Raw genomic sequence first — 23,177 nt, forward strand, 5'->3', positions numbered from 1 at the left:
ATTATTATTGTGTTTTTATTGTCTTGTATACATGTGAATGAACAATAAAATAGAACAACATAATTGCGGCTCTATATGTAAAGTGTCATGAGATAACTTTTATTATGATTTGGCACTATATAAATAAAATTTGATTTCATTTGAATAAAATAGTTGAAACTTCATTTCTATAATCTGAATTTTTATGCACATTTAGTTGTTTTTCATAATATCCTAAAAAAATTCAAGTCTTTTTTTTTTTTTTTTGCTATAACACACTATTTTAAGCATTTATTACACAGGTGTCAAACATACGGCCCGGGGGCCAAAACTGGCCCGCCAAAAGGTCCAATCTGGCCCGTAGGATGAATTTGTGAAATGTAAAAATTGTACTCAAGATATTAACAGTCAATGGTTTTACTTTAGGAGCCATAAAAAGCCCTACTTTAGTCTCAAGTGGGTCAGATCAGTAAAATACTGCCATGAAAACCTACAAATAATGACAATTCCAAATTTTTCCTCTTTGTTTTAGTTTGAAAAAGTGAAATTACATGAAAATGTGTAAATTTACAAACTAACCTTACACAAAAAATATGAAAAACTAGATACGTGTTAAGAGAAGTAAGTGCAATCTTACTAATATTCTGCCTAAAATATTTTGTAAATTTGCAGATCCATTGTGATCTGTAAGTTGTAATGCACATTTACAAATGATAAGCAGAGGCAAAATATAGTTAAAATTGCACTTATTTTTCTGAATAAATTTCAGTTTTTTCATGGTTGTTCATGTGATTCACATTTTTAAAAGGACAGTTTATAGATGTAAACGTTTCCATAATGTAATTGTACTTTTTTTCAATATAAACACATTGAAATGTTTGGAGTTGGCATTATTTATATATTATTGTGTTATTAATTCACTGGTCCGGCCCATTTCATATACTGGGAGGATGTGGCCCCTGAACTAAAATGAGTTTGACACCCCTGATTTATTACATATAATAATGATAATTAATGGCCAGATATTGAAATTTAAGTTCTTCCTGAAAAAAAGGTGCAAACGAATCATCAAAAAACCGACCTTTTCTGACACTTTTATTGCAAAAACATACAGAAATCTAGGCGGCCTGTTATAATACTAGTCATAAAATCTAAGGAAACTCCTCCCTCTGTCCCCGTCTAACGGTTAATGCGGCGTCTTTTTCTTGGTTAGATAACTTATTAGTTTCATTCTGAATTTCGTTTCATAGTTTTGTCGATTCTTATTTATTTCTACGTGCACTGCTTACGACGTATTTAGTTTTTTTTTCCACGATAAACCACTTTGGTTTTTGGCTTCCCCGGCATGTCTTTTACTGTTATTATTATTATTATTATTATTATTATTATTATTGTGTTTTTATTGTCTTGTATACATGTGAATGAACAATAAAATAGAACAACATAATTGCGGCTCTATATGTAAAGTGTCATGAGATAACTTTTATTATGATTTGGCACTATATAAATAAAATTTGATTTCATTTGAATAAAATAGTTGAAACTTCATTTCTATAATCTGAATTTTTATGCACATTTAGTTGTTTTTCATAATATCCTAAAAAAAATTCAAGTCTTTTTTTTTTTTTTTTGCTATAACACACTATTTTAAGCATTTATTACACAGGTGTCAAACATACGGCCCGGGGGCCAAAACTGGCCCGCCAAAAGGTCCAATCTGGCCCGTAGGATGAATTTGTGAAATGTAAAAATTGTACTCAAGATATTAACAGTCAATGGTTTTACTTTAGGAGCCATAAAAAGCCCTACTTTAGTCTCAAGTGGGTCAGATCAGTAAAATACTGCCATGAAAACCTACAAATAATGACAATTCCAAATTTTTCCTCTTTGTTTTAGTTTGAAAAAGTGAAATTACATGAAAATGTGTAAATTTACAAACTAACCTTACACAAAAAATATGAAAAACCAGATACGTGTTAAGAGAAGTAAATGCAATCTTACTAATATTCTGCCTAAAATATTTTGTAAATTTGCAGATCCATTGTGATCTGTAAGTTGTAATGCACATTTACAAATGATAAGCAGAGGCAAAATATAGTTAAAATTGCACTTATTTTTCTGAATAAATTTCAGTTTTTTCATGGTTGTTCATGTGATTCACATTTTTAAAAGGACAGTTTATAGATGTAAACGTTTCCATAATGTAATTGTACTTTTTTTCAATATAAACACATTGAAATGTTTGGAGTTGGCATTATTTATATATTATTGTGTTATTAATTCACTGGTCCGGCCCATTTCATATACTGGGAGGATGTGGCCCCTGAACTAAAATGAGTTTGACACCCCTGATTTATTACATATAATAATGATAATTAATGGCCAGATACTGAAATTTAAGTTCTTCCTGAAAAAAAGGTGCAAACGAATCATAAAAAAACCCGACATTTTCTGACACTTTTATTGCAAAAACATACAGAAATCTAGGCGGCCTGTTATAATACTAGTCATAAAATCTAAGGAAACTCCTCCCTCTGTCCCCGTCTAACGGTTAATGCAGCGTCTACAGCTCCTTCCCTGATCATGTCACCATTTCTGGCATTCTTTGAAGGAACAGATCGGGCAGTTATTAGCTCAGCTCCTTCCTCGCTGTATCTGCTCGTTTCTTTCCGAGGCTCGGAGTCTGCTGGGATCCTTCCTCACTTTGTAGCACCGGATTCTGTTTTTTTTCCCCCCGCTATCATCAGTCGAGCGAACGGGCTGTTAAAATGTCCTCAACTGAGCCATGAACTGAGAATATTTTAACTTTTAGTTTTAAAAATGTGGAAACTTTGAGCGAGAGAGCAAAGTGCTTCAAAAAGGTTTTTCACTGGCTTCAGAGAAACAGCGAGAGGGGTCTGATAAGAGTTTCCCCCGAGCAGTGTCTCCACGTTACAGCGTCTAAAACTGCTTCCAAAGGTACCCCATGTGCACCGTAATTAGCATGTGGTGTGTGTGCACATTATATAATTAACTAAGTATGAGTAAGAACTATAATTATACATATATACTGTATATTATATAGGATTAAACTAATCTTATTAAACTAATCCTGTGTAAAGAATTAATCTGTTCCCACATGGTTGAAAGCACGTATTTAAAAAATTAGGTCCATATGCATCAGATTTGTATTAATTTGACTCTAATTTGCATTTAACTGCCCCTCACAGCACGTTATCCAGTCTTAAAACGTAGCAGGTTTAATGAGTTTTACTGGATTTTCACAGTTTTCTTGCTGTGACACTTTCGTCTGTTCGTTTAGTTGGATTTAAATTTAAAGTTTAATGTTAGCGTTGTCTGTGCTTTTTTTATCCACCATGACATGAGATGACATCAGGTTCATTTATCGTTATATTTGGTGGTTTTATTTCGACAACGAGGAGAATCTGTGGAAGGAAAGGAAGTGATTTCAGCTCCTGCAGATGTAATTCTTATTAGAGTCTTCCTGATAATTAAGTGCAAACATTTATCCTGAACAAAAAGTGAACAAGAACCAATGTTTCCATGAGGTTTTAAGAAAAATTATGAAATAAGAGCGTAATAAAATACTAACTAGATGGTGACATACTAAAATCTTGGTACTAATGAATCCAAAACTGCTTGTTACTCCTATATTTAACTTGTCAAACCAATGTAAAACTTATTTTTTCTTTGCAACTAAACCACATTTTCTAAAATCTAAGGGATTATAAATACACTACATGGACAAAAGTATGTGGACACGTTGAATTCAGGTGTTTCTTTTCTAACAGGGGTCTGGGATACAAAACAATAATGACAAATATTATAATATAGTTTTATATTGGGATAAATATCATTACATTGGTTTGTTTGGTTTAACCCTTTCATGCAAGAGTTATGAGAACCTTAATCATGACTTTTCCCCCCTGTTTTTAGTCCTCTTTAAGCATGAAAAAAAATGCAATTGACAGCTTTTTATGAACCTATTTTTTATGGAGCTGCAAAAATGTTCACTCAAATGGATACGATGCGTTTAATTTTTGAAGCAAAGAAACATGTATTTACTGATATACTGTGAAAACTATGAAATATAAACACTTTTAATGCTGCTAATTTGATGTTTTCTCATTTTTAAACATACTCTAATACTAGTTATTACTCACTTCATGGAGATAATATACAAAAAAAACCCATTTTGCTAAAGAAAAAATGATAATTACAGTCTATTAACAATTGATTTACACTCAAACACGTTACTGCAGATCAGGTTTATCAAGAACAGCAAAGTTACATGATGCATAAGTGTCCACTGTGTTGGCTGGTAATGAACTAAAACAACAAAACCCATGAATATACAAGAGAACAGCTGGTGAAGAACTGTCCACTGGAGTGACCACTGTGCATGAAAGGGTTAAATTATCTTTGCTTCCAAAATGCCTCAGAGATGGATTTTACTTAATTTCTCTCAACATTCGTTTAGTTTTTATTTTTTTAATCCATAACTATGATTTTAAATGTTCTACCTCTAAATTTCTAAAACATTTTTCACGCTCTGACTGTAAATAATAATTTTCTACCACAATGAACCATCTACTTTCTTTACATCTCCCATTAACTTTAAGGGAATATTGTTGTTTTAATCTCAAATCCTCATGAACAGAACATCTCACTTGGTTAGTTTGGTTTAAATTCTTATCTTTGCTTCCAAATGCCTCAGAGATGGTTTTGACTTAATTTCTCTCAACATTGTTTTTTTTTTTTTTTTTAATCCATGACTAAGATTTTAAATGTTCTACCTTTAAATTTCTACAACATTTTTCATACTCTGACTGTAAACAATATTTTTTTTACCACAACTAACCAAAAGTCTCCCATTAATCTTTAAGGAAATATTGATGTTTTTAACCCTTTCATGCATAGGTCACTCCAGTGGACAGTTCTTCTCCAGCTGTTCTCTTGTATATTCGTGGGTTTTGTTGTTTTAGTTCCATATCAGCCAACACAGTGAACACTTACACCCCATCCTATACACTGACATTCAGACCATTACTGTAACTTTGCTGATTTTAATAAACCTTATCTGCACTAACATGTTTGAGTGTAAATCAATTGCTAATTGTTATAAGACTGTAATTAACTTTTTTTTTTTTGCATATTATCTCCATGAAGTGAGGAATAACTAGTATTAGAGTATGTTAAAATATGAGAAAACATCAGATTAACAGCACTAAAAATGGTTTTATTTCATAGTGTTCACATAGTAAATCACTTTCTGATGATGGGGTTTTAAATACATGTTTCTTTGCTTTAAAAATTAAATGCATGGTGTCCAGCTGAGTGGACATTTTTGTAACCCCATGAAAAATAGGTTCATTTAAAAAAAAAAAAAAGAAAAAAAAAATCAATCGGATTGTTTTTTTCACACCTAAAGAGGAATAAAAACACTTAGGATAAAAATCTCAACTAAGGTTCTGATAATTCTTGCATGAAAGGGTTAATCTCAAATCCTCATGAACAGGACATCATACAGCTGTAGACATGATGTGTCCCAATACTTTTGTCCATATAGTTTATAAATATCAATAACCAATGCAATGCAATGATTTCTATCCCAATATAAAACTATATTCTGACATTAGTCATTATTGTTTTGTATCCCAGATCGCTGTTAGAAAAGAAACACCTGAATTCAACGTGTCCACATACTTTTGTCCACATAGTGAATATGAAAAGCCTTTCATTTGAACATTTTTAGTGTATTTGTGCAGCAGTTTAAAGTTACAAAGGGCATGATAAACCCTATGTGGACATTAATGGGTTAATGGTGTGTTATCTCTGTGTTTTGTGGTCCTTTGTATCATTCTTTTTTATAGTTGTTCTATGTCTTTTAACCCTTTCATGCACGAATTATGAGAACCTTAATCAAGATTTTTTTCCTGAGTGTTTTTATTCCTCTTTAGGCATGAAAAAAACAATGCGATTGAAAATTTTCTTGTGAAAAATAAATAAAATAAATTTTAAAAAAGTAAAAAAAAAAAAATAAAAAAAATACACTGAAAAAATAGTAATAATAATAATACAGTCTACTCTCGTTGTACCGCCAACTTCCGTTCACGGCCAAATTGGCGGTATAGTGAAAATGGCGTTACAACGGGTTGCGTCCATAATGTGCATGTCTTTACTATATGATGTCTATGCTGCCTCCGTTAACCCGTTCTAATTGCGTTTCTAAATAAATCTTGATTCTGTTATGTTGTAAGGGATCATTTAAAGTGGGGAAACATTTTAAGCATTATTATACCGTGTCGGGAAATGACACCCCATCATCTTGAGGCTTTGGCTTAATCCCACGTCCTCTTCCCGACATCCTGACCTACTGAGTGTTCTGCCATAAATGAACGGTGGCCGTTCCGTAGACCTACTCGTAGCTTGTCGCGATCAGCGTCTGGCGCATTTGTTTCAGTGCATTGTTAAAATTTATGTGTACTCGATGGCAATCACGCTGGCGGTATAACGGTCGGGAAATCAATGGTATAAGTGTTGTTTGTGCATGGAACTGGGCTGGCGGATGGCGATAGGCGGAAATGGCGGTAGCTAATGGAATAATGCATTGGGGATTTTTGTGCAATGGTTTTGGTCGGCGGTGAGCGAAAATGGCGGTATAACGGCGGGCGGTTTAACGAGAGTAGACTGTAATAATAAATTCTTATGAACCTTTTTTTCATGAAGTTGCAAAAATGTCCCCTCAGCTGGACACCATGCATTTAATTTTTGAAGCAAAGAAACATGTATTTACTGATAAATTGCGTGAAAACTATAACTATTACGCTCAGGGGAGATCTACGCAATGTTACCAATTCATGTCAGAAAACATATGTAATGTGTTAAAACTTTGATAAAGATATGTGCAAAAAACAAAACAACAAATCCATGAATATACAAGAGAAGAGCTGTAGAATAGCTGTCCACTGTAGTGACCAGTATGCATGAAAGGGTTAATCTATTCTTGTATTTTACTCTGTTATTTCGGTTTTTATTTATTTTTCTGTACGGCACTTTGGTCCACTGTGGTTGTTTTGAAGTCCTTTACACATAAAGTTGGATTGAATTGGAAATAAATACAACAGTTAACACTCACATGTCAAAGTGTGTGTGAGGTTTCATGGTTTAACACCTTTTTATTCATTAACAGAGTTCCAGAGGTGAAATGTGTCCGTGTATGTTCTCACCTTCTCACAGGTGAGCGGCCGACAGGTGCTGGTCTGGCATTTGGACTGACCGCGGTCACACACACATGTGGTGCAGGCGTTCTTCTGCCACTGTTCGCCGTGCTGCAAAGACACACACAGACACACAACGGTGAACAAAAGGCTGTTTTTATTTTTTTTATTTATTTTTTTTTTGGTTTTTGTTTCATTTGTTCCATTGGCATATTTTTTTTTTGTTATTAGTGATAGGTAACAAGACATTGTGGAGAGAAAAACAACACATAAACAAAGGGAAAACCAAACAAATAAACAAACCAACAACAACAACGACAGAGTAATGACAAACAAACACAACATCATATTACAATAGAAAAAAGATCATAAATGTAAAGAGCGACTAAGCAATATAGCTTGGTTAGGGGCGATACGGAAAAGGGGAAGAGGGGAGTGTGAATGAAAGTGAGAAAGAGAGAGGGGGGAGTGAGGGGGGGAAATAATAAATGTTGTAATAATACACAAATATATAATAACTAGAAGCACTCGGAGAGCGCAGACCTCCGCCAAGGCTGATCAGTTGGCCCCCCCGTGGGCCCCCCCACGCGAAGGAGGTTATGTTTTTGCCAGGGTTTATTTGTTTGTCTGTCTGTCTGTCTGTCCGTTAGTGTGCAACATAACTCAAAAAGTTATGGACAGATTTTGATGAAATTTTGTGGTCTGCCCCCCCCCGACCCCCGATCACCACCAAAATTTAATCATTTCTTCCTTATCCCATTTCCAACAAACCCTCAAAATTTCATCCAAATCTGTCCATAACTTTTTGAGTTATGTTGCACACTAACGGACAGACAAACAGACAAACAGACAAACAAACAAACAAACCCTGGCAAAAACATAACCTCCTTGGCGGAGGTAATAATAATAATAATAATAATAATAATAATAATAATAATAATAATAATACCAGTAGCCTAATTTGCTAGTATTACAGGGTGGGGAAGCAAAATGTACAATATTTTGAGGCAGGGATTGAAAGACAATGTATGACCAATTAGTTTATTGAAAGTAGTAGTAGTAGCAGTAGTAGTAGTTTATTCAGTCATGACAACACCAAATATTGTACACAGTATTGACATTTCACACAAAAGAAAGAAAAAAAAAAAATCACAGAATCACAAAATCAAGAATCATGTGTTGAATAATATGTTGAACTAGAAGCACTCGGAGAGCGCAGACCTCCGCCAAGGCTGATCAATGGCCCCCCCCGTGGGCCCCCCCACGCCAAGGAGGTTATGTTTTTGCCAGGGTTTGTTTGTTTGTCTGTCTGTTTGTTTGTCTGTCCGTTAGTGTGCAACATAACTCAAAAAGTTATGGACAGATTTTGATGAAATTTTGTTGTCTGTGTGCCCCCCCCCCCGTGGGCCCCCCCACCCCCGATCACCACCAAAATTTAATCATTTCTTCCTTATCCCATTTCCAACAAACCCTGAAAATTTCATCCAAATCTGTCCATAACTTTTTGAGTTATGTTGCACACTAACGGACAGACAAACGGACAGACAAACAGACAGACAAACAAAGAGACAAAAACATAACCTCCTTGGCGGAGGTAATAATGACTGAAAAGGTATAGGCAGAAGCAGACTGCTTATCAAAGCCTATCCTATATTACAACTTTTTAGGCTACCAACCTCCAAAGAAATAACAACAACAGATAATTAATCGCATTTATAAGCTTCAAAAATAGCTTTACAAACCATTTTCTTAAAAACCAAAAAAAGAATTACATGTTTTTAAATTTATGTTGTCATCATTCCAATATTTAACTCCAATAATGGACACACATCTCCTTTTCATACCTGTTTTTAGCTTTTTGTAAAGTCATCAGAATTTATTTGCCACAAGAAAATGTACATAATAGAAAATGTTTTTATTCTATGTGTCCTCCTTCTTTCTCAATAACTGCCTTCACACGCTTCCTGAAACTTGCGCAAGTGTTCCTCAAATACTGGGGTGACAACTTCTCCCATTCTTCTTTAATAGTATCTTTAAGAAAGTCAACATTGCTGTGTGATGTTCTATCGGTAGCATGTTCTAAAACGCCCCAAACAGCAGAATCCAGAGGGTTTAGATCTGGGCTAGAAGGCGGACATAAACATGATTCCCAAAAATTGCTAAAGTTGGATTTGTTGCTGTTGTCAACAAGTGTTTTGGTGTTCTTGTGTAAGAGTTTAACTTCAAATCATATTTTACTGCATTTCTAACGGTCTTGTTGTCTACCTCAAGTTCAATTGCCATTTTTCTCATGGATTTGTTTGGATCCTTTAGGATTTTGGATTTGAGAGCTTTAATAAAAGCTTTGGTACGTTGTTTGTTGCTTCCTCCACTTCCAGACTTTCTGGTAATAGTTTTGCTCATAGTCATTCTCTTCTTTCCATTATAAACAGTCTTTATGGACACTCCAACTATTTTTGAAATCTCCTTTGGTGTGACGAGTGCATTCAGCAAATCACACACTCTTTGACGTTTGCTTTCCTGATTACTCATATGGGCAAAAGTTTCTGAAAAGTTATGGATAATAGTGTTAGGTATGATTATGATATCAATATATGTTTGGTTTCAAAAAAATTGACGTAGTGCCTGCTGAGAAAAAACAACTAAATGTTCATTGTAAATTTTGCTTCCCCGCCCTGTACTGTGGATGTTTGCTAGGAAGTCATCTGGTTTATTTTGTATGTGAGGACAGAGTGGGGTTGTAGCCCAGAATACTTAAAGGAGTGATATTTTGCTGTTTTGTTTTTTTAAAAAATGGAATTATGCATTTTCAAATACTTCCCTGTGGTCTACATAAAGTGTAAATGCTCTGATTGCATCTGAATTCTTCATTAACCCATAAAGACCCAAACATCCACCATCGACCAAAATCATCTACTGATATAAACGGTTTGATCCCCGTTGATCCGCTAATACATGTAAATAATTGATGTAAAATACAGTTCTTCATCTTTTCATGGTCATCACATTTGACCCATTTGGACGTTCAGAGGTTCCGTAGTTACCATGGAAACACCATCATCTTCTACAACATTGATTCACCAGTAAAACCCATGGAGTTTGTTGTAGACACTCTTGTTTTTATCTATATTTTGATTAAAAGTCAATTTTTCTTCAATTTTCTCTGTTTTGATATAATAACCTGTGAATTTACTCTGAACTTTTATGAACATATACACAATCAGTGAATTAAACATGAGAAAATACCTGATTTTAACTGAAAAATGGAAAAAAATGGAAAAAAATAAAAAAAAATAAAAAAATGGAGGATAATATTACAATAAATGGTGAAACATCACTTAGTAAAGGTGTAAATGTAAAGTAATTGTACAGATGCAATGGAGTTGGATCAATGACAGTGGACGGCCACACTGGGTTTATGTTCAGTTATTGATAGATTTTGCTGAAGAAGTCACTTTTTCTTCAGTTTTCTCTATTTTTGATACAAGAATCCACTTTACTCTGAGGTTTTATGAACATCTACATGATTAGAAAATGAAATGTAGGAAAATACCTGATTTTACTGAATAAAACACAAAATACAGAAGATAATATTACAATAAATGGTGATAAATCACTTAAGGACAGTTAAATACAGAGAACAATTCATTTGGGAACTGTCACAAATGTCACACCGGGTCCTTATGGGTTAATTCAACTCCACAGGTCCATCTTCAACCCTATTTCTGAGTAATGACACCAGAAAGGTGGTTTGGAGCGCCGGCCCTTTAAATGCACATGAGCCACTTCAGGCCCCGCCCCCTCCAGGTTATTGGCTGTGCTGCTCTGTCCCATTCAACCAACAACTGAACATTTTAGGTAATGGGCTCCAAGTTTGGACATATTTTCAGTCTGGACTACAACCGCTGCTGCTGACAAACAATTATGTCGAACTGGAGAAACGTTCATCGGAAGTCTGGATCTTATATGTGCAAATGTCATGACGGAACAAGTTATAAAACGTAACAAATTAAGAAGGAATTGAAACAGGTTGTAGAAATCCACTGGATTTTGGCCCAAATGTGCAAATAGTTGAAAGTTTATTTCTATAATCTCATATAATTTCGTTACGGACATTTACAGTTTTTTATCATAAGAAATTCGATTTTAAAAATCAAGTCTGTTTTTTTTTTTTATTTTATTTTTATTATAACACACTGTTTTAAGCATTAATTATATATAATAGCCTAATGATAACACTGGTCAACAACAAATTTATTATTTAAGTTTTTGGAGCTGATTTAGGATCATTTTGGTGCTGAATCCAAAAATAACATTAATTTTGCTCAGTCAGGTCAACTTTCTGAACTATGCTACATATTGGCTTTTTAACATTTTTGCTTACATTTATGGGCATTTTCACATCATATGATACAAAATTCTTTCATATTTCTTGCAATAAACGAGTTCTGAAGATTTTACTTTTGCCAATTTATGATTAATGTTTTTTTTTAATATTACAGGTGAATGAAATGGCTTCGACTAGAAGATCTTGCAAAAAATAAGTCAGACGTATTCTGCTGCATCTGTGCTGAATACACCATTGTACCTAACAGGAATCCTGTTAGAAAATGATTTTTTTTCTCTTAAAACCTATTTTGGGTGAGAACTATATAAAAAATCAACTGATAAAGTCACAAAAATCTAATCAATTTTGTGAGAACATCAAATTTTTCCAAATCAAATTAGCAAAAAAAAACGGACCTGATTGAGAAAAAACAGATGTCATTTTTGGGTTTAGCGGTGCAAAATGGTCCGAATTCAGTTGAAAAAACCAAGACAGCTTGCAAAAAACATTTTTTTGTAACCCAGTGTAATTAGTGGCTAGATATTGAAAGTTAAGTTCTTCCTAGGCTTAATTAACAGCTGTAGATTTCACAGAAACGCTGTTGAAAAACGTGTTAAATTCGACCTGAATGTCTCCTGATGGGCACCCAGTTTGTTCACTGGGCTGTAACTCCGCTCAAAAATAGATGTTTTCTTCTGTGTGAGCGTCTTAAGTGGAGAAAACTCTCTTCCTCTCTCATCAGAACAAGTCGAGGTAAAGTGGAGTTTTCCCAAAGCGTCCCGGGCCTTAAATTTATAATCTGTTTCAATTTAGGGGTCAACTTCCTGCACTTGTCAGATCAAGTTCCAACTTATTTCTCATTGAGGCTAAACTGCTCGATTAAATATTGACTGAAAGGCCTGGAGGATGCAAAATGTTATTTCATCAGAGGGAAGACTTTACTCTCAGATACGCTATAATCATTTATCAAACGGATCCCGAGTCAATAAGGCACTTGCAGGAGCTTCACCTGTATGGGTTGGATTTTCTTTTTTGCATTTGCTTCAGAGAGGTTTGTTCTCACCAGATCAAACGCAACATCTAAAAAAAAAAAAAAAACACCTCTGAGCCTTTTGAATGTCGGCCCAACCATCTCACACATTCTCAACACTCCGATATTTAACCCATAAGGACCCAGTGTGATATTTGTGGCAGTTCCCAAATGAATTTTCCTCCATATTTAACTGTCCTTAACCCTATAACACCAAACGAATCATATTTGATACATGAGTTTTGAAACCCTCTACATCAGGGCTGTCAAACTCATTTTAGTTCAGGGGCCACATTCAGCCTAATATGATATAAAGTGGGCCGGACCAGCAAAATAATATAAATAATAGGATAAGAAGTTTTGAGTGAAAAAAGTAAATTCTGTATGAAAATGTTCACATCTACGAATTGTACATGAACATAACATGAACAAATATGATCAACCTGAAAATTCTTAAGTAAAATAAGGGCAATGTTAACAGTATTACACATTAGTTTATGATTTATACGTGTGAATCACAACTTAGAGATCACAGTGGATCTACAAATACACAAAACATTAAAAAACAGGGACAATATTATTAAAATTCCACATACTTCTCTTAAGACGTTTCAGATATTCACATTTTTTTGTAAAAGGCTAGTCTGTAAATGTAAAGATTTTTGTGTAATTTTACTTTTTTACACTAAAACAAAGAGACAAATTTATAGTTTTCATTATTTAGAGGTTATTATGATAGTATTTTACTGGTCTGATCCACTTTAGACTGAAAAAACCTAAAACGATTTTAACATCCTTGATTGTTCGTATCTTCAGTATAATTTTTGCATTTCACAAATTCATCCCATGGGCCGGATTGAACCTTTTGGCGGGCCGGATTTGGCCCCCGGGCCACATGTTTGACACCTGTGCTCTACATGATCAGTGTGACATTTTTTTGTCTTGAAAAACCTGATGTATACAATTAGATACATGCAATACACAGATAATCCACCAGGGGGAGGAATTCATTCACCAGAGGCCTTTCCAGTGACACTACAAGACTGTCATTAATGAGGAAAGAGGAAGGACTTTGACAATTTAGAAAAGGAATTACCAATTTGTTAGACATGTTTCTGTTATATTATGTTTTGTTTGTTCAAAAATAATAATATTTGAGCATTGAGACCCAATGTATCAAATATGATACAAAATTGAAACTCATACATGGAAAAGGATATGTGAAAAACTCTTTTTTTTTTAGTTGTTCAGAAGGACCAATAAAGGCTCCAGTTTCAAAGAACTGGAATTTTCTGTCAATGATTGAATGGTTCAGGCTTTACAGGGTTAAGTGGTTTGTCACCATTTATTGTAATATTACCTTCTGTATCTTGTGTTTTTTACAATGAAAATCATGTTTTTTCCAGCATTTAATTTAATAATCATGTAGATCAGAGGTGTCAAACATGCCGGCCCGCCAAAGGGTCCAATCTGGCCCATAGGATGAATTTGTGAAATGCAAAAATGACACTGAAGATATTAATCAATTGTGTAAAAATCTTTTTTTTTTTTCAGGTTCCATACATACACATATAAACCAATTAGATCTCAGCTGGGTCAGACCAGAAAAATACTGTCATAATAACCTATAAATAATAACAACTGCAGATTTTATCTTTGTTTTAGTGTAAAAAACTAAAATTACACGAAAATGTTTACATTAACAAATAATACTTTTACAAAAAAATGTGAATAGCCTGAAGAAATATGAACAACATGAAATGTCTTGAGAAAAGTAAATGCAATTTTATCAATATTCTGCCTGTTATTAAATGTTTTGTTTATTTGTAATTGTAATGTCAGTTGTAATGCACATGTGTAAATGATAAACTGAGGCAGAATATTGTTAAAATTGCACTTGTTTTTCTTAAACATTTCAAGTTGTTCACGTTGTTCAGATTTTTAAGGAAACGCTGTAGATGTAAACATTACCATAATGTAATTTTACTTTTTTCACTGGCTGAAATTACACTTATTTTTCTTAAGGAATTAAATTTTTTTTCAGGTTATTCACATCTTTTTTGTTTGGATAGTTTATAAAAGTAAGTATTTTCATAATTTAATGTTTTGTTTCTTTTTGCACTAAAAACAAAGACTAAATTTGGAGTTGTCTTTATTTCTAGGTTATTATGTTATTATTTTACTGGTCCGGCCCACTGGAGATCATACTGTAGTGAATGTGGCCCCTGAAAGAAACTGAGTTTGACACCCATGATGTAGATGGTCATGAAAGCTCAGAGGAAAGTTGAGGATTATTATATCAAAAACAGAGAAAACTGAAGAAAAAGTGACTTTTTTAACAAAATCTATCATTAATTGAACATAAACCAAGTGTCTCCATCCACTGTCATTAATCCATATTATTGACTTCAGTGTTTTTTTGTTAATTTTGTTCTTTTTACTTTTTTTTTTTTACTTAATTTTATTCAGTTTGTTGCTTTTTTTTTTTTTTTTTACATAATTTATTATTTTGTACATTTGTATTTATTTTGTGCATTTGTTTTTGATCTAATATATATAAAACCCAGTGTGTCCATCCACTGTCATTGATCCAACTCCATGGGTTTTTACAGGTGAATTAATGTTGTAGAAGAAGACGGTGTTTCCATGGTAACTATGGAGCCTCTGAACATCCAAATGGGTCATATCTGATGACCATGAAAAGATGAAAAACTGTATTTTACACCAATTATTTACATGTATTGACAGGATTAATGGATCAACAGGTATTAAACAGTTTATATCAGTACATGATTTTGGTAGATGGTGGATGTTTGGATCTTTAAGGGTTAAAAAAATGTCTGGGGAATGCAAACGACCTCATTACCATACAGATTATTTAACCAACACCTGAATCCAAACACTTGCAGCTCGACTGGAGAAGAGCTGGAACATTGTACCAATATTAACAATCTGTGAATCGACTTCATTTCATACTAAATACGCCCCCTTACCCAGTGTTTCACCTCAGAAAATTGAAAATATCCCCCCAATCTCATGTCATTAACTGATTAGATTTCCATAATGACCTGAAATAAAAGGTCATTGTAACCCTGAATATGTTTTATTTGATTTTTCCGAAGGCTCATATCTCCTTAATTTAATTTAGCACTTGAAGCACACATCTTATGTCACGCCTGCACAGTCCGTCCTCATCCCATTGTCCCACTTTTAAACATTATTGTGCTGAATGGTATCTGTCATTCATATTAAAGTTCAATATTAATTTACAGAAGCCATATGCAAATGTTCTGCTTTAACCCTTTCATGCAAATTGGTCACTACAGTGGATAGCTATTCTACATCTGTTCTCTAATATAATCATGGGTTTTGTTGTTTTAGTTTGATATGAGTTAACACAGTGGACACTTTTGCACCATCTCATACATTGACATAACTATAACTTTGCTGTTCTTCATAAACCTGATCTGCAGTAACATGTTTGAGTGTAAATCATTTGCTAATAAAAATTGCGCATATGATAAAATGTGAGAAAACACCAGATTAGCTGCATTAAAAATGTATTGATTATGTATATCACTTTCTGATATTCAAAAATTAAACAAATGGTGTCCAGTGAAGTGGACATTTTTGGAACTCCACAAAAAATTATGAAGGTAGATTTGTTTCTTTATTGCTTTAACCAAAAAAATTTTTTCATTAAAAAAAAAAGAAAAAAAATCAATTTAAAAAAAAATCCATTTTAAAGAAAAAAAAAGTGTTCAAATGCAATTTTTTGGATCTTAATTTTTTATTATTTTTTTTTTTTTGCATTCACTTTTTTTTATTGATTTTTTGGTTGTTGTTGAAGCAATAAAGAAACAACTCTACCTTCATAAAAAACAGGTTTATTAAAAAAAAAAAAAAAAAAAAATTGCACTGTTTTTTCATGCCTAAAGAGGAATAAAAATACTCAGGAAAAAAAATCTCCACTAAGGTTCTCATAATTCATGCATAAAGATATGTGCAAAAAAACAAAACAAAATAAAACAACAAAATCCATGAATATACAAAAGAACAGCTCTGAATAGCTGTCCACTGGAGTGACCAGTATGCATGAAAGGGTTAAAAAAGCCTTAGAGCAGGGATGTCAAACATACGGCCTGGGGGCTAAAACCGGCCCGCCAAAGGTTCCAACCCGGCCCACAGCATGAATGAGCACAATGGAAAAATTACACTGAGAATATTAACCCTTAGGGGTCCACGGTCACGACCCCACGACTGAATCACATGACATTTTCAACATGTCGTAGCATCGGAAGTTGGCCACACAGACCACTGGGGACAACTGCATTCGAAAGTGCACACTTGAAACACTGTCCCTCTTTTTATTTGGTGTTGATAGAGCAAATACAACCGGAGATATGACGATTTGAAACTGAAGCAAACAAACATGAATAAAAGTCTGAAAATGAGGTGGGGGGGGGGGGGTGTTGAGCCGCATTATGTAATAAATTCCCATTATGTAATAAAAATTCAAAATGTAATAACAATGTCACGCCATCTTGTAATAAACCCGCATTATGTAATAAACTGATGCATTTTGTAATAAACTACCTCAGTGCATTATGTAGTAAATTTTTTTGCATTATGTAGTAAGTTATTACAATTTGAGAAATTTATTACAAAATGCACTTAACACATTTTTATTTTCAGGAAAATGTAATAACCTGTAATAACTCGTCTGTGAGATGAACGTGTTCTACAGTGGCGATTTCTCATAGACTGCAGTGGAGGCCCGGCTTCCCCTAAAATTACGACAATTAAATGGTTAAATATGTTCGGCTGTGTTGACATTTTATTGACTACAAATGTGTTAGAACACGTTCATCTCACAGATGAGTTTGTTCAGAATCAGCTTTATCACAAATCAACAGACGCGATGTTGTTCCCTTCTCCTCCATTCCCGTTGCGCTGTTCGATCTCTGCTCAGTGCATTTGTCCGTAGACTGCTGGCGTCTCTGGGCTTCAATGGGACTGAGTGGAACAGTTTTTTTTCATTGCCTCAAAACTCGACGGTAATTGGATAAATGCCACGATGTTGTCCCGCCCCCGGACACCGGGCGTCTCTGGTGGTGAATGGAGCTGTGGGCGGAGCTCGGCCGGGCTGGACGCCAGAATCTCACGTGCTGATTGGAGGATCAGTCGAAAGGCTGAATCCCGTTTGATTGACAGCTGTTTTCAGATCTCCTCCTTCACTGACACAGTTCAGTTTAATACCGTCGCACATTCTGCTGTGAAATCAGAGAAACTAGGGCTGCTCAATTATAGAAAAAAATAATAATCACGATTATTTTAGCAATAATTGAAATCACGATTATTAAAAACGATTATTTGTTAACCTTAAAGTTGTTTTTTTCTTGCAAAACAATGTAAAATATACTCTTTAAACATAAATAAAGCTTTTAACCACTAAAGCAAAGTATGTTCACTTTTGTACGAAACAAAAAAATCTTTGAATGCAAATAAGTGTACTGTAAATTCAAGTATGTTTCCTTTTGTAAATAAATAGTGCACTGTAATTAAACTGCTATAGACTTGCCATAGAACTGTAGCAATAAAAAAAAAAAAAAACTCACGTAAAGTGCAAATTATAAATTTAAGTATGTTCAATGTAGTATGAAACACAGTAAATTCAGTGGCGTACCATGAGGTTTCAGTTCAGGCCTTCTGTATACATCAGCCATCTAGAATACGTCCGTTAGGGTTATACGGGTTAGGGTTAGGTTAATACGGGAGTTACAGCGTAAAGAGATTCGGAAACCGAAGATTGCATTGTGGACGAAGTTGTTTTTATGTGTTTTAGTTTTTCATAAGATTATGATAACGGTGGCGGTGGTTAAACTTTAGATGGTTACAAAGGTTTGTTGTGTTAGCGGTCGGTGCGGACACAACTACGAAACACTTTTTGCACGTGATGTGTTTTTGCTCTTCGTCTTCTTCATCAAACCCAAAGTGATTCCATACAATTGAATGTGACTTGCCTTTTTTGTTTACCAAGCACTTCTGCTGTGATTCTCCTGCCGTTTTTCCAGACCGCTAGGTACAACTGTCCCCCTGGGGTGGACCTGCCGGCTAGCAGGCAGCAGTAGCTTAGAGGGGGGCGGGGCAGAGCAGCTCATGGTAGCTTGCGTGCGCGTGAAATAAAACAACTGAAAATTAATAATCGTTTTTTCTCGATTACATAATTTTTGTAATCGTTGCATCTAATAATCGAAATCGTAATTGAATTTCGATTAATTGCACAGCCCTAAGAGAAACCACTACGAAATTACTCGTTCATTTCTTGCACTGTAAGTAAAACCCACTCATTGGACTTCCTTGTTTCAATTTAACATAATTTCAGCGTTTTCTTGTTTCGGTTACATAATTTAATCATTTCTTGTCCGAGTTTATTATCGTTTTGTAGATAGTTAAATCAATCAAACTGTCGGCTAGGTCGCAGTGAAAGGAGCATCTGTAGTTTAGAAAGGCTGAAGTCTTACACCCACAACACACTGGGCCAAGGCAATCTAAGCAGAGAGGACACTGGTCCAGTCCCTGGAAAAGACGCCTATACTTGGTACGATAAGGTCACTGAGCATTTTCTTTAAAAGGAACGGAGGGCCGAATTTATGTTTAAATAACTTAACAATTTTGTGATTTATTTATTTATTCTATTTTTTTTAATGTAAGCCGACAATGAGCTTCCCCTGTCTGAAAGACGAGCAGCCGCCACTGGTGTTCTAACACATTTGTAGTCAATAAAATGTCAACACAACCGTACATATTTAACCATTTAATTTGAGTAATTTTAGGGGAAGCCGGGCCTCCCTTGCAGTCTATGAGAAATCGCCACTGGTCAAAACCGACCCATTAACATAAGAGATGGTAACAGAAAGCTAACACATAAGGAAGGTTAAAACAAAGTGCAAAGTGTGCCTAAAAGGCGCACCCGGATACCAGAGGGTTAACTGTCTGCAATTTTACCGCGGTTTATCGTTATACCGGTTATCGTTACATCCCTATACACATACAGTGTGTGTATAGTGTATGTGTACGTTGAGACCCCTACCTGGTACTGTTTCCCAGCGGACAGACAGGGGTTGGACACACACTGAGGACAGCACTGGCCCGGCTGGATCACCAAGTTCTCATGCTGAGGGGAGAGAAAACACAAGCAGATCCATATGTTCTTTTAAGGCTCGTCAATACATCCAATACACTCAACGGATAGTGACTTGTAGTAAATGACTATATAGAGGGCTTTAGAAAAAAAATACTCTAGTCAATAGCAAAAGACAAACATGTTTTTGATCAGTTTTGCGCTGTGGCCTCGACCGCACGCCCACGCCGTTTGTCAAAGTAAAAGACGGTTGTAAAGATAAACTGTTGAGCATCGTTTAGTAGAGTGCGACAGTTCAGTGAAGTGCATCTCAAACCATACATTAACTCCATACATTTCACTCTGATCCACAAGGACGAGCGGAAAAAGCCTTAAAAGAAGTGACATCCACCACGAGAACTAGTCACGTTGACGTCTGTAAGAGCTTGTGAAGACACAAACGCTCCGGTAACGTCGCTTAGATTATGCAAAATAATCTTTTACAATGACAAACGTAATATAAATAAATATATATAACTGACACCATAATTCAAACAGGATTAAAACATTATTCGTCTCTCATCATTTGACCATGGTACAGTTCTCATGCCTCCACATTAGAAATGGATGATGATGTTGTTACCATAGCAACCCATACAGATACCCAATCTGTATGGGCGATGCACTCGAAAGGCTACGACGTTTACGAAAGACTGTCAATAGTGGAGACAGTTTGTCTTATAGGCAGAATAATAATAATACTAATAATCAGATCTGCCTCCAGTGTGATGTGTGAATTAAAGACTTTAGATTCAAAGGGTAAAAACTTCTGTGGTGTTTTATAAATCCGCATCAAACACAACTCTGTAGTTTTTACATTTCTGTTGAAAGTGTAGGGATTAGCGCTTTTAAACTTGTGAAATATCGTCTTTGTCCGCTGATTAATAAATACACACAAGAATCAAAATCGAAGCTCAGAAAGGAACAAGTGAAATGTTCATTTTAGTTTTCGAAAACCAAGGACAGACTTTAGAAGACGGGGATAATGGTGTGTCTGTCTTCTTTTGTTAATCATCATTTCCTCACCATTATGATGCTAATACGCTATTGTCTGTGGATTGATTTAACATGTGGCGGAGGTGTTTTTTAATCACTTCATTTTCCACACAGACTCAATTAAAAGCACATAGAAATCAAGGAATTTAAAAAGTCTGTTTTTTAGTCATGCAAAACATCATTTGTGCAGACAAAAAAACAACTGTAAAGAAAAATGTTTTGCTAAATATCCACAGCAGGGGTATGTATTGGCAAGAATCTGGCGATACAATACAAACCACAATACTAGGATCACGATACGATATATCACGATATATCATGATACTGTTAAAAAGGCAATTTTTGGTTTGTTTCTTTTTTTTTTTTTTTTTTAATGATTATTTCCTTGAAGAATTGAATTACACCAGAAATCTGCACAAATACTAAACCCATTTGTATTTGATCATAACAGGATCTAATGCTATATCACAAACTATTCCTTTGTTAAAACTTAAATTATGTTTTACTGTTTAAGATCTTGTTCAAATGTTCATATTCTATTAGTTCATAACTACATTTTACATTTATATTTATGCATTGAGCAGATGCTTTTTCCAAAGCAACTTACAGGGGAAAAACCAAAATAAAAGAATAAAACACAAGAACAGATTAAGAAGACATAAAAACAGCTGTACAATTAAAAAACAGTGAAATAAAAATACCAAGTAAAACAACAGAATAAACATAATAATGCATTAATAATACATCATAACATTATTTTTGTGCAGTCCCAATAAAGGAACTAACATTATTTAATAAGAGTGCTAAATAATAATAAATAAAATATAAACAAAACAGAAAAACAAAAATAAACCTCTACAATATCTGCATTTGAATAAATATCTAAAAATATCGATACAGTACTTTTTAATATTGATACAGTATTGTGAAATGAAATATTGCGATATACTGCAGAACCGATATTTTCTTACAGCCGTAATCCACAGTGTTGCAGACAGGCCAATACACTGTTAAAAATGCTTTGATATGGGTCAGTTTTACCCCAGTGGAAGTTAAAGGTTAATCTGATCTGAACTAAATCCCGCATGTCGATTCCAGATCTGAAATCAGAATTTATCCAAAATGTTAAGGTTTTGAGTTATGTGAACATATAAAAACAGGAGGATAATCTTTTTGACAAAATTAGTTGGTTTCATTAAGGACATGTTTTTAAAAGTAGGTGTGACGAAGCAAAAGTAATGTGTCATGTTGCATAAATGTGAGATGGGGGTGGGATTCAGTACGTTTAACTTCTTCCCACTCCTTTTAGAGGAGTACATATTGAATTTATTTTATTACTAGTGTATATAGCAATTGCTATTTTGTCTTGATCGCCTTTATTTATTATTAATGTAATTGCGCTGATATTAGTTCCTTGTACACATAAAAATGTTTTTTTCTTCTGCTTGAAACAAAAAAATGAATGAATGAATTAGTGTTATAGAAACAATAGTTCTATTTTATTAAAACACAGTAATGAACTGTTGAAAACCAGTGAATCTTACCTAATGGCAGTTCTAGTGCTAGAAAGGCTATGTTGCATTTTTTAATTTAACGATGCATGGCCGTTAAAATGGGAAATATCAAAATCTTACCGTGTATTATTCTTATTTCTAGTTCAAATATCTCATCACACTTAAAATAAGACATAATCACCCAAAGAGTAACTTTTCAGTGAGATATAAGAACTGATTTTTCAACAATAGATCTTGAAAATCTTATTTCAAGAAATCTTACCGAGATTATTATCACTTGTTCTATTGGGGGATTTTTTTTTTTTTTTTGCTTGAATTTAGCAAAAACAAAATCTTGAATTAAGCAAAAAAAAAAAAAATTGAATTAAGCAAAAAAAAAAAAAAAAAAACAAATCTTGATTTAAGCAAAAAAAAAAATCTTGATTTAAGCAAAAAAAAATCTTGAATTAAGTAAACAACCTTGAATTAAGCAAAAAATATCTTGAATTAAGACAAAAAATATCTTGAATTAAGAAAAAAATATCTTGAATTAAGCAAAAAAATCTTGATTTAAGCAAAAAAAAACCTCTTGAATTAAGCACAAACAATCTTGAATTAAGCAAAAAATCCTTGAATTAAGCAAAAAAATCTTGAATTAAGCAAAAAAAAATCTTGAGTTGAGCAAAAAAAAAATCTTGATTTAAGCAAAAAAAAATCTTGAATTGAGCAAAAAAAAAATCTTGATTGAAGCAACAAAAAAAATCTTGAATTAAGCAAAAAAAAATATTAAAATAAGCAAACAATCTTTAATTAAGCAAAAAACATTGAATGAAGCAAAAAATATCTTGAATTAAGCAAAAAAATCTTAAATTAAGCAAAAAAAATCTTGAATTGAGCTAAAAAAAATCTTGAATTAAGCAAGAAAATCTTGAATTAAGCAAAAAAAAAT

At 33.9% G+C, this 23,177-nt stretch overlaps 1 protein-coding gene across 1 annotated transcript in view; it reads right to left on the reverse strand.

The window, feature by feature from the left end:
• Positions 1–23,177, reverse strand: part of fras1 (Fraser extracellular matrix complex subunit 1) — a 1,008,712-nt gene that overhangs the window by 722,320 nt on the left and 263,215 nt on the right. The window contains exons 7-8 of the mRNA XM_030143455.1: positions 19,650–19,733; positions 7,209–7,310 (exon numbers count right to left, since the gene is read on the reverse strand). Of these exons, the coding sequence (XP_029999315.1) occupies positions 7,209–7,310; positions 19,650–19,733 (186 nt within the window). The remainder of the gene's footprint in view (positions 1–7,208; positions 7,311–19,649; positions 19,734–23,177) is intronic.

The sequence above is a fragment of the Sphaeramia orbicularis genome, chromosome 9 (genome assembly GCF_902148855.1).
Source record: "Sphaeramia orbicularis chromosome 9, fSphaOr1.1, whole genome shotgun sequence".
NCBI lineage: Eukaryota > Metazoa > Chordata > Actinopteri > Kurtiformes > Apogonidae > Sphaeramia > Sphaeramia orbicularis.